At 52.0% G+C, this 12228-nt stretch overlaps 1 protein-coding gene across 1 annotated transcript in view; it reads right to left on the bottom strand.

Annotated features, from left to right (window-relative positions):
* CD99L2 (CD99 molecule like 2) overlaps window positions 1-8741 on the bottom strand; it is a 14984-nt gene extending 6243 nt beyond the window's left edge. The window contains exons 1-8 of the mRNA XM_017737535.1: window positions 8631-8741; window positions 6573-6611; window positions 5029-5124; window positions 4729-4809; window positions 3698-3790; window positions 2023-2085; window positions 966-998; window positions 770-889 (exon numbers count right to left, since the gene is read on the bottom strand). Coding sequence (XP_017593024.1) covers window positions 770-889; window positions 966-998; window positions 2023-2085; window positions 3698-3779 — 298 coding nt within the window. The 5' untranslated portion in view covers window positions 3780-3790; window positions 4729-4809; window positions 5029-5124; window positions 6573-6611; window positions 8631-8741. The remainder of the gene's footprint in view (window positions 1-769; window positions 890-965; window positions 999-2022; window positions 2086-3697; window positions 3791-4728; window positions 4810-5028; window positions 5125-6572; window positions 6612-8630) is intronic.
* Window positions 8742-12228: the final 3487 nt, after the last annotated feature.

Here is a 12228-nt window from a genome sequence, read left to right as displayed (position 1 = left end):
CAAAATGCTGTTTGTTTCAGGCACAACTGGGAAAATAGCACGATTCCAGCAGAAATTTCCAACCCCAAACACCCTTTCCCTAGAGCAAACAAGACTCACAGGAGATTTCAATAGATTAATTTAAAAAAAGAGCTTTTCCCAGCTGCTTGCAGCCTCCCTCCCATGAAGAACTACAGGAGCCCACCATGGCCAGGTGAGTGCTGTGGGCTGAGGCTGAGGATCCTCCTGCAGTGCTTGCACCAAGCAGCTTTAAGGGGCAGCTCATGCAAAAGGTGTTTTATAGGAATACTAAGTTCTGCTGCTTAATTTGCAGTTTGCTGCAATGATTGTCACACACCTGCTGAGGGTGCAGTGGGCTGAAGCCCCAGATGCCGACACTGCCCCTGCTTCCTTCCTGCTGCCTGGTGAGTTTTTATGGCTTGCTGAGATTGTTGGGGGTTTGGTTTGTTTATTTTGGGGTGGGATGTTTTTTTTCATATTGACTGTGTTTGGTATTGGTGGTTTGGTCTTGGGCTGTGTTTGTGGGGGGTGTGAGGGATGTGGGGGGTGTGAGGGGCAGCGTAGGCCCTGGGGATGGCAGTGGGTCCTGGGGCTGTCACTGCTGGTGGGCTCCTGTCTGTTGAAAGCCTGAGATGGGGGGACCCAATGACCCATGGCTGGGGCTTTGTTCTGCCAGCTGGGGGGCACTGGGTGGACAATGGCAGTGGGGTTCAGGGTGGAACAGCTGTGTGCTTGCTGCGTGCCTCGAGGTGCCTGGGGAAGGACTTACGCTGGATGCTGAAGCAGAACTTCTTCTGCTGGTAGGAGATGTAGCTGGAGACAGCCCCGATGAGCGCCATGGCCAGGCCGCTGGCAATGCCGGCGATTGTCCCTGTCTCTATCCCTGTCCCTGTGGGGCACAGAGAGAGCTTTGTGATGGGCACACGCACCACCCCTTCCATCCCACCAGCCATGGTGGCACCTACCTCTGTTGTTGTTGTTGGTGTTGCCGCTGGCACCTGCAGAGACACAATCCCGTCAGTGCCCCTGCACCCCTCTGCTGCCCCCACTGCTGTGCTGGGAGGGAGGGGACACAGGAGGGGGGTGGCAGTGCAGCCCTGGGCTGGGGGTGGGCAGATGCCCCCCATGGGATGCAGCATTTGCTGCCCCGCACTCCGCTGGGCTGCTCGTTTTTGTTTCAGAGGGCTTTGAAGCTGCTCCTCTCCCTCTGTGTGTGCATGGGGGCAGTTTTGGGGGATCCTCTGCATGGGACATCTCTGCCTGTCTGACAGCTGCCCTCACCCCCATGTTTTACACCTCCACTCCTCAGCATTAAGGGAACACCTGAAGGGCTGTCAGAGTGTTACAGAGCACACTGGTGGCAGTCACAGGAGGTGACTGGCTGAGTTCCATCATGTTAGGGAACCCTCAATTGGCTTGAAGTCTATTTTGACATCGCCTTCCCCGGAGAAACTGGGCTGGGAGGAGAAGCTGCTCGCACTGGAAACTGCAGCCCTTGCCAAGTCACATCCGGAATTTATGGAAGCAGGTCAGCATTGTATTAATGCCTCTGATGTGTCTTGTCCTTGGCACAGGGATTTATTAAATGTTGATTTGGCTCGTGGTGTTCAGCTCTTTATGCGACTGCTTTTAATATTTAATACTGTGGATCCTTGTGAACGCCCAGGCTTATCTGATTGTTGCTGGATTTCCCCCTTGTTCCAAACACTGGTGGAAGGCAAACGAAAGCATTTACCTGCTCATGGCACCAGGATGCCCTCGAGGTGACAGGGGAGGCACAGGTCCTGTCTGCCCTGGTGGCAGCTGGAGCTGCAGAGCCCCCATGGAATCAAAACTACACACCTCCAACTGCTGGCACCAGGCATGACCAGGGAGGCCAAAAGCTTTTCCCTTGTCTCCATGGCTGAGACCCCTTTTGCCATGGAGCTGAGCACTGCTCTGCACAGGGCTCTTTCTAAAAGCTGGGGGTAACCCTGAGCCATGACTGCTAAAGAAAACCACCATACGTAGGTCACCACTTACCCTTCTTCTTGTCTGGGCTGTAGCCCCCGTCCACAATGCTGGCCAGGTCATCATCTGAAAATCCTTTAAAAGGAACAGGAACAAACAGTGGTTGGCACCTGAGGGAGCCACAGCTGTGCTGGAGGTTGGGATCATGGGCTGCTCCATCCCCAGTGGGGAACTGGGACTGGTCAAAAAGTAATTCTGTTTCTCTCGCAATTACCAGATGTTAACCCTGAATTACTTTAAGGTCACAGAAAAGGTAATAACTGACTAGTTTAAATGCTACTGTATTTTTTAAACTGAAATGACTGATGTATTTAAGAGTTCATGAAATGTTTTGGTGCTCAGCCTTGGCTGGCAGGGGAGGAGGCAGGAAGAAGTGTTTTGTGTGTACTGTGGCCATGCTGCTGGGGACCAGTGAGCCCCTGGCAGCACCAGCTGGGCCTGGGGTCCTGCAGGCAGGAGCTGACCCTTATCCTTCCCAGAGGGACAGAGCAGTCCAGGGGAAAAATTGAGCACCAGCATGTTTTGGTACAGGTGAAAAAGTTATCTTGTAGTGGGCAAGTCTAATTAATGCAGGATAAGTACAGAGAAACAAGGTCTGTGAATCTGCAGCTGAATGAGTGGTGCTGTTGCACATCTCAGCTCCAGTCCCAGAGGGAGCGCTGGGGTGCAGCAAGGTGTGTGATGGGAGCAGAGATCCAAGGCCAAGACAGCAAAAGGTTCTTCCTCTGATGCTGTGTCTTGGGAAGAGTTTCCTTTGCCTTAACAGCCTGGAAGAGACTCCCTTATTCATCAGCTTACCACAAAACACAGATTTATGGGCTCAGTAATGAGTGTGAAAAGAATGAAAGCCCTGACTATGCCAGAGCCTGGAGAGGTCCCAGGCAGTCCAGGGAGCAGCGATGCCGGGGGAACGCGTGTGCTGGTTTGTGGCCAGCGCCACGTTCCAGCAGCTCAACGCCTCAACCTTTCCTGCAGGAGCCTGAAACCTCAGCAAGCCCAGAATACCAAAGTGCAGACAAGTCACCTAGTTAATACAATGTAATAAAATACCTGCCTGTTAATTACGCGTGCGAGCAGGGTATACGGCCATCCTGACATCAATAAACCAGCCGTGCAAAGTCTGTTTCCCAGCTCAAGTGCTCAGGGGAACAATCCTCACAGACAAATGATTCATTCACTGGAGTATTTCAGAGAAGGAAAAAAAACCCTCCCAGCCCAGAGTGGAGCCGGGACCTGAGCCTGCTCTAGATTTACACCCTGGCAGTGACTGTGAACCCCAGCAGCACATGCCCTCGGTTAAAGAGCTGTCAGCTACGGGGATGGAGGAACTCAACACAACCACCACAACTTAATGGATCAGAAGAGACCCTGGGAAAAAAAATCTGCACACAGACAGGGTGCAAGTCATTAGGAAGAGTCCCCTTCTGCCTTGAACCAGTGAGGAAGAGGCTCCTTCCCTCCCCAGGACCAAGCTGCCTGTGGAAACATCCCCACTCTGGGTGGGCAGGACAGGGGCGGTGGATGCTGGCAGTGGGCAGGACATTGGACCAGGCAGTGCCTGTTTCTCTTTATCCCATCACTTGGTGGGAATGGTGTCTGACAGTGAAGAGCTGGGAAGGATCTCCTGCAGGTCCCAGGGAACAGCGGGGCTGGTAGCAAGCAGGACAGAGAGGAGAGGTCAGCCTACCTTCACCTGGCCTTACATCCGGCCTCCCACCATCTTTCCTATCGTTCTTATCATCAAGGGCATCAGCCAAGTCAAAATCCATAGGATCCTTTTCTAGAAAACAAGACCAGGGTTAGCAGTGTGGTGACAGGCTGAGGAACTCTGCAATTAATTCATTAATCAGGGAAAAGCACTGTTGAAAGAGATCTCCAATTCTGCTATGCAGCCTCCTGGCAGATCTTCCAAACCTACCCTGTTCCATGCCCCCACGCTGCTGTGGTGGGAAACATCATGTCCTTCCTGCAGAAACAGTGTCCCCATGGCTGGAGTGCCAGGTAATCAGATAAATGAGGCCACTAGGAAAAGTCAGAGCCAAACTGGTGCCCCAAGGGCACAGTCAGTGGAAGGAAGGGAGGTGGCTGCACCATGCTCACGTGCTGGCTGGAACAGCCTGTGACTTGATTCCTTGGAGTTCTTTTCCTCTGTGAATGTTCAGCTGGTCCCCTGAGCAGCCTGGCTCTGACAGAGGAGATTGTCTCTGCTAAACAGCAGCTAAAACCACGGCACAGAGCCAACTGAGCTCCCCAGCCCTCCCACCAGTGCACTCCTGAGTTTATTCTGGTCCAAATTTTTTTTTTCTTTTTTTTTAAGCCTGGGAGCACTTTTTGCCAAAACCCTGCCTGGGCAGGCAGCAGAACACCCAGCTGACAGGGTGCCCTGAGCCTGTGGGTGTGTGCCAGTGGAGCCCAACACAGCTGTACCATGATGGGGGAACAGGCAGCTCACAGCCTTCCAGCAGGCATGGGAATGAAACATGGGCCAGGAATCACCGAGGTCCCCCAGGAAGCACAGGGTAATGCCCAGATGCCCTGTCTTCTCTGTGGTTTCTGATATTTGTTTTTTTCCTGAGGTGTCTCAGGTTAGCAAACAGACCAGAGGTGGGAAATACTGGGATGAGGGCAGTGGCACCATCATGGCACATCTCAAATCCTCCCCCCATGCCAGCAGCAGAGCTGGAGTGAAGCAGCAGGGGCTCTGGAGATGATGCTCACCTGGGTTACGCTTAGGAGGTGCTCTTGTTGTTTTTGGCTGCTTGGTTGTGGTGGTGCGAATGCCATCCCAAAAGCTGTTGTCTGAAGGGAGGAAAAAAAAAGACCAAAATGACACTACCCTCTGAAATGTGGGCTCAGATGAGTGCTGGGAGGGAATCCCCCCCCCTGCCGGGAGACTGGGGCTGCACTGGACCAGTTCAGTGCTCTGGTCTTTACACAGCTTCAGCTGACACTGGGAGCACCACTCACTCCCCCTGGGTGTCCTGGGGATGCTCGAGCCTGCGGGGAGCTCTGTGTTACCTGGCTTCCCTGGCCTGGGGAAGGGCTTGGGAGTCGGCTTGGCTGGTTTGGTGGTAGTCTCCACAGGCGTGTCAAAGTAATCAGCCAAATCGAAGTCTGCAGGAGAGAAGGGATTGTTAAACTCCTGTTTGTGGGGACAGCACAAGGCTGTTGGCACACACCCCACTCTGTGGGTGTTGTGCACGTCATGCTGCACCATTGCCAGGGGCTCCCATGTCAGGCTAGAGCTGGAAAGGGCATCCAGCCACTCTGCTGCTCAATCGCGACCTATCACAAAAGCTTCAGAAAAGCATGGCCACCATTTCACTCTCCCCATCCAAGCTGTGGCTGCTGCCCAGCCCCAGCAACCCCAAAATAATTCACTTTTGGGGGAGTCCTGCTGGTACCTGCAGCATCTCCTGAGAGCTGGTGCAGATGAGAAGGGACTGTGGGACTGAGCCAGTGGCTGGCACGCTGCTCCCTGCGCAGCCACCCATGAGTGACCTTGAGCTGAGCAGGGCATGCACAGAGAGGGGCCAGGGCACGGGAGTCCACTGCAGGAGCCTCTCAGTGCCATCACTCATCCAGAAAACACTCCCTGGGGAAGAAGCAACTAGCTGAGACAAAGCCTCAGCCTCTGCATGTGTCCATTTCCAAGGGAGAGTTTACTGGATCGAACAACCGCTCATTCGGGCTCTGATCCAAACACTGACCCTGCATGTGCCTCTGGCACTTGGCTTTTCTTGTCCCTAGCAAAGACCATGGTGGCCAAGGAGCCAGACAGCTGAAATGGGTTAAATCTGTGCCAAGATCCTCATGCGGGGGTGAGTGGATTCACTTCTGAGTGCTCCCCTGATGCAGTTTATTGCAAGCTCCTCCAGCGGGGTTGGAGGAGCAAACTTCGGCTCCTGTGACTGTGCTGTATTTAACAGGGACTCTCTGGCCAGAACTGAGCCAGAGGAGCAGCTGGCAACAAAACTCCTGTGAATTTAAGGGAGCTTCCTCAGCTGTAGCACTGCTGGGAGCTGGCCAGCCAGCACATTTGATGTGCACAAACAGCCAGAGACCCACTCTTCCCTGGATGGGGAAGTGTTACCAAGATGGGACTTTACGTGGAGGTTGGGGGTATCTTGGAATTAAAAAAAAAAGGAAAATATCCTCTGGACTTCCTCCTGGAAGGAAAACTAGCAGGTGCCCTATCTGCTGGGCTTCATTTCCAGCAGATAGGAACAAAAGTGCTTGTGTAGCTGAGCAGTGATTTGTGTCTTCTCCATTAGGATACTGCAAAGTGTGCAAAATTCTGCCTTGGCTGTAAATGCTCCACTGCCACTCACCTTCAGCATGGACAGAAATATCAATATTGCATTTCTCTGGCCACACAGGAGCAGTGCATGTGCACACGCCAGCTCCAGCTTCCCTAAGGCAAGAGAAGGGGTCCCAAAGCAGCTGCTGAGGCAGCAGCACCCAGCCACACACGGGCAGCCCACAGGGACTCACACAGTTCAATCCCACGGGAAGTGCACCCCACACTGGGCTGCGATGATGTGCATGCAAGAAGGTCTCACCTGTCCCACCTGCCGGCTTTCTGGGGCCCTTGGGAGTGGCTGTGACAAAACAGATGGGGAAGAAAAGTGTTAGTCATAGGCATCACCAAAAATGTCACCTGTGGATTCAGAATAAATGGCAAAGGTTTCACCACAACTTTCTGACATCTGCATTTGTAAACTCAGGGCACAGAACCATGAACACCCTGCATGCAATGTCCCACAGGACTGCCCACAGATGAGAATGGAATCCAGTGCTCCATAGCACACTGCTGCCTTGGGCCGAGCCAACATCCCATCCCAGGTGGAGAGCAGGCAGCTGCAACAATCTGCTCTAAGGCTCCTGGATACAGCGGCAGACAGGCAAGGACAGATGCTGTACAGAACAGCATGGAAACCAGCAGTGAGTTGCCAATGTTTTATTGTCCCTGGCCTGGTCAGTCAGTCCCATGACAGATAATTTCCTGTGCTGTGTTACGCACAGGAGGTTCCCTGTCAGCTGGAGGGCTGTCAGTGACACCCTGATACTCAGCCCCCCTGGCTGCTCCTGGGCTAAAACAAGATACAGCCAGCCTTTGAGGGGAGAGGGAGGGAGCAATATGGAAACCACTGCCTATTAATAGTGGCTGGCATTACCAAGTATATGAATAAATCATGAGCAAGAGCTGTGGCTGCTCCATTCCCATTAATTTCCATTACACTGGAGTGGTGCTGCTGGGCTTCATTTCCAGCATGCTGGTATAGTTTGATGTGACCCAACTCCAGACCCTTGGTTTGCTTTTTTCTGGGGCTGACACCATGAATCCAAAGTGGGATGCAGCAGCTGGAGAGGCCATGGGGACAGTGCTGCCTCTTCCCTTCACCCACTGATGGGACTCCAGCCTGGGGAACACCACTTTCTCTCCACATGAGGTGGCCATTAGTCATTTCTAACCATGTCTCCTCACATGCTACATTAAAGGGCTTGCAAAATCCTAGATGAGCTGCATCAGCCCTGTGACCAAGTCTGATATCCCGTGGCCTATCCTGGCACACTGCAGGAGAGCTGCAGAGAGATCCCGTATTCCACATAAACTCCAAAGTAACACAGCACAAGTGTCCGTGTGTTGTTAGACTACAGCACAAGAGGTTTCAAACACTGGTACAGCTTTCCCTTCAATACATGTGGGTTTATTCTGCATGATCCCAGAATCCAGCATTGCTCATGGAGCAATCCCTGCTGCTGCCCCGCCAGGTGCTGGGTCTGGGGACAGTCACCATGAACTGCGTTGCGAGGGCTGGGCAGCAAGGGGTCCTGGGTGCTGGAGTGTGCATCTCTGCCACAGCATCTCCGTGGCTGGGTAGCAAAGGGAGTCAGAGGTGTGTGAGGGTGCACAGTGATCTTGGGCTCAGCCTTGGCACTGGGGGTAGGTGTGTGACCTTTCCCAGGGAGGGAGATGAGCCTCTCCCATCCCTCAGCTGCTGTGCTGGCAGTTAGGTTTGGTCCTTGGGGTGTAAAACACCAAATACTGAATGCTGAATGCCAGCAGCAAGGCCCCCCACAAGGAAATGAGCTTCCTTTAACTGATGGGCTACACTGGAACTGCAGCAAAGCAGAGCAGCGCCCTAACTTTGCTTTCCCAGGCACCACACTGCCATGGGAGCAGGGAAGGACCCGGCGCTGCCCCTCCCTGGCTGGGCACAGCGAGCTGTTCCCCCCAGCTGGGGAAGGGAGTGGATGATGCACTGCTTCCAGGCCAACGGGGCCAGGCCTGCTGGTAGGTGTTACTGAGGAATGCAAGGAAGCAAAAAGGGCAAGTTCAGTGCCATTGCTACCTCAGAGCACAGGTGTGCTCTGTCTCTGTGGTTCCTCACAGGAGTCAGTAAGCAAAGGGCACCTGGTCAGCAGCCAGCTCCTCCAGGACTGTCCCCAGCTACACCTGTCTGGAAACCCAGACCCTGTTATCTCCCAGGCAGAGATGATGAGGCAGTTGTATCCTCTACCACCCTCCCACCAGCACCAGATCCCAAAGAACAAATCGCATCCATTAACATCTATTTGTTTTCTCCTCTTTAAAACAATGTGTAAATGTGACTTACGTCGCTTGGTGACGAGGGCATCTTCTAGGTTGAAGTCATCTGCGTCATCCCCATGACCTGAAGAAAAACAATCAGCACTGGCTGTACTCACTCCACACTGAGCAAACCACCTTTAAATAAGGCATGGCTAGACTTGTTTGCTCAAATTGCTTTAGTTTTTTGCTGTTTTTTTCCAAGCCTGACCCAACACTGGTGATGAGGAACGCATCAGCCCTCTCCAAATGCTGTGACTGTTAAATTGCAGAGCAGTCATCTCTGGACTTTCCATTTGTCTGCCCTAATGGATGCAGTATAAAGACACATGTTATGCTTAAATTTGTCAAGGAGAGCCTACCAATTCATCTCTCGAGCTGCCACTCACCTCTGGCTGTGCTCACAATTATATGTTTGCTAAACACCATGAAAACATTGGGACAGTGCAGACAAATTCAGTGACAAACAAAAAAGCCCTATGCCCCTTTTCTTCTCAAGTACCTTCCAACATCAAAGGCTTTGCATGAAAAAGCTGTTGCTGGCTGCCAAGCACGACTTAGCATTTCAGAGGCTGCCTGCATCATTCTGCCTTGGAAATGTGAACAGGACCAAACCCCCCATCCCAGGGCCATATCTGACAGGTGCATGCCAATTTTTTTGTTAGAGATGCCTCACCACAACTCTAGTCCCATATCCCAGGAATAACTCAGGGCTTCATCATGTTCTCCTGCAACAGGGCCAGCTAATCCTTCCTTTCTCTGTCTCTTTTTTGCATGGCATTAATTACTGTTGACTTACCCCAGTTCTGAATGTATTTGTCTTGATAAATTCATGCTTTTACATCTCGGAGCATGCTGAGTAATTAATATCCTTTGGGTTTGCTAAGTACTGCAGCACTGCAAGAGAACATTAAAATGGCTTTCCTCTTATTCCTACTGCTAAATGGATTTAGCTATTGCCACCTGAGCTCCAGTGTGCTTCATGAATAAATTTAAAGCTTTACTGACAAGGACAACAACAATGGGAAGGCACCAGTCCATCAGAAAGCAGGTATCCGCATTTCAGTGAAAAACTTCTACTGAGAGTGGTCACTAAGTACTGCAACAGCTGCAGCTCCAGTTCCACTTACTCACACATCACCTCTCATCTCATCTGCTGTCTGTTAAACGTACACTCAGCAGCCCTGTGGGTGATGTACGTGCAGGGGCTCATTTGTCTGCCCTAATGGATGCAGTATAAAGACACATGTTATGCTTAAATTTGTCAAGGAGAGCCTACCAATTCATCTCTCGAGCTGCCACTCACCTCTGGCTGTGCTCACAATTATATGTTTGCTAAACACCATGAAAACATTGGGACAGTGCAGACAAATTCAGTGACAAACAAAAAAGCCCTATGCCCCTTTTCTTCTCAAGTACCTTCCAACATCAAAGGCTTTGCATGAAAAAGCTGTTGCTGGCTGCCAAGCACGACTTAGCATTTCAGAGGCTGCCTGCATCATTCTGCCTTGGAAATGTGAACAGGACCAAACCCCCCATCCCAGGGCCATATCTGACAGGTGCATGCCAATTTTTTTGTTAGAGATGCCTCACCACAACTCTAGTCCCATATCCCAGGAATAACTCAGGGCTTCATCATGTTCTCCTGCAACAGGGCCAGCTAATCCTTCCTTTCTCTGTCTCTTTTTTGCATGGCATTAATTACTGTTGACTTACCCCAGTTCTGAATGTATTTGTCTTGATAAATTCATGCTTTTACATCTCGGAGCATGCTGAGTAATTAATATCCTTTGGGTTTGCTAAGTACTGCAGCACTGCAAGAGAACATTAAAATGGCTTTCCTCTTATTCCTACTGCTAAATGGATTTAGCTATTGCCACCTGAGCTCCAGTGTGCTTCATGAATAAATTTAAAGCTTTACTGACAAGGACAACAACAATGGGAAGGCACCAGTCCATCAGAAAGCAGGTATCCGCATTTCAGTGAAAAACTTCTACTGAGAGTGGTCACTAAGTACTGCAACAGCTGCAGCTCCAGTTCCACTTACTCACACATCACCTCTCATCTCATCTGCTGTCTGTTAAACGTACACTCAGCAGCCCTGTGGGTGATGTACGTGCAGGGGCTGGGGCTGGGAAGTTGCTGTGGGCTTCTCCCCCCTGGCAAAGGCTCGGCATTAGGCACTGCTGGAGGGGGTGTGTAAGGAATGAGTGTCCCAGCCCACGCTGTGTTTCTCATCGAGCTGAGCGATGCCAACGCTTCCCTGCGAGCCTGGAGGAACGGCCGGCAGCGGGCGATGCAGGGAAAATCCGTGTGAAATCCACAGGGAGAGGCATGCGGAAGAGCCTCTTGCTCAGCACAGCAGGGTGTGTCTGCCACCCTCAGCCTCCCTCCATGCTTCTCTGTTCCCTTCCCAAAATCTTTCCCTCTTCGGCCTTATTGCTGGTGAAATATTGGCACTGTGAGACAGGTGATGCTCTCCTGCTCTGACAGCCTGGGTGAAGCTGCAGGGTTAACAAGTGGTCAGTGCAAAGGAGCAGAGTCAGGAATGTGCAAGGCCATCCACAGTGCTCAGAAACACCTGCCCAGCTCCAGGACTTGCACAGGGGGCTGCCAAACCACCAACATCCCTGCTGAGACTCAACACACTCATCACTGTGCTGGCCAACACTGTGTCCCAGCCTTGTCAGTCTGACAATTTTGTGCAGTCTTCCTTTCCCAGAATGGCTTTTTCCCCAGTCTTTACTGATTTTCAGGAACCAACAGGGCTCCGTCATTTTTGTCTTTCTATTTTAAAGCATGCTTAAAAATAGGCAGAAGGGGAAACCCACGTCGCGTCTCTGGCGGGATGAGAAGCGTTACCAACCCGACTGGGGGAAATGTTCCATCACTATGTGAGCTGGCAGGAGGGATGTGGTGGCAGCACCAACTCGCATCACTATGCCAGGAGCCCTCCCTTCCCTCTCCCTCGCTCCCTCTGCTCTCCATGATTAAGTCAATATTAAGGCACTGACTTGCTGCACACTGAGCCCTGTGTCAGCGGATCCTCCCTGTGCTGGTGTAGGAGCCCAAACACCAAGTGGGGGAGTGCACAGCTGGGGGGTGTGTGCAGCTCACACGTTCCAATGAAGGGCTGTGGGGGTTGTGGGGCTGCACAGAGATGTCCCCCCTGGTGGGGACATGGGCCCTGCAGGAAACACAGTGTCCCAAAAAATGGGCTCGCTCCGCCTGGCTTTGGGGGGCTCACTGGACCCACTGGCTGAGATGCACTTACACCTCCCTGGGTTTGATGACAGCTCTTCTTGGCACCTCTCCCTGCAGTAAAGTGTCCTGGGCTGGAGCTACATCCTGGGTGCTTTCCCCACACTGGTGGGAGAGGTGGGAATGTTGCCCAAGTGAGGGTTGGGAAAACTGCAAATGCACCTAATTTCCCACTAAAACTTTCCCAAGGAGCTGCAGTGCTTGGCACAGCCCCCTACCCAGGGCTTTCCCAATGCTGTCCATGGCAAACTGACATCCTTTTCCAGGACTCTCCTAGGCATTGGCAAGGATTAATAATAGATTGCCAGTTAATGGAAGCTGACAACATCTCTATTTCATGCAAAGGGTGTTATAGAGACATATTA

This window comes from Corvus brachyrhynchos, unplaced genomic scaffold (assembly GCF_000691975.1).
Source record: "Corvus brachyrhynchos isolate BGI_N302 unplaced genomic scaffold, ASM69197v1 scaffold346, whole genome shotgun sequence".
In the NCBI taxonomy this organism is placed as follows: domain Eukaryota; kingdom Metazoa; phylum Chordata; class Aves; order Passeriformes; family Corvidae; genus Corvus; species Corvus brachyrhynchos.
The sequence above is the reverse complement of the archived record's forward strand: the minus strand, read 5'-3'. Positions and strand labels throughout refer to the sequence as shown.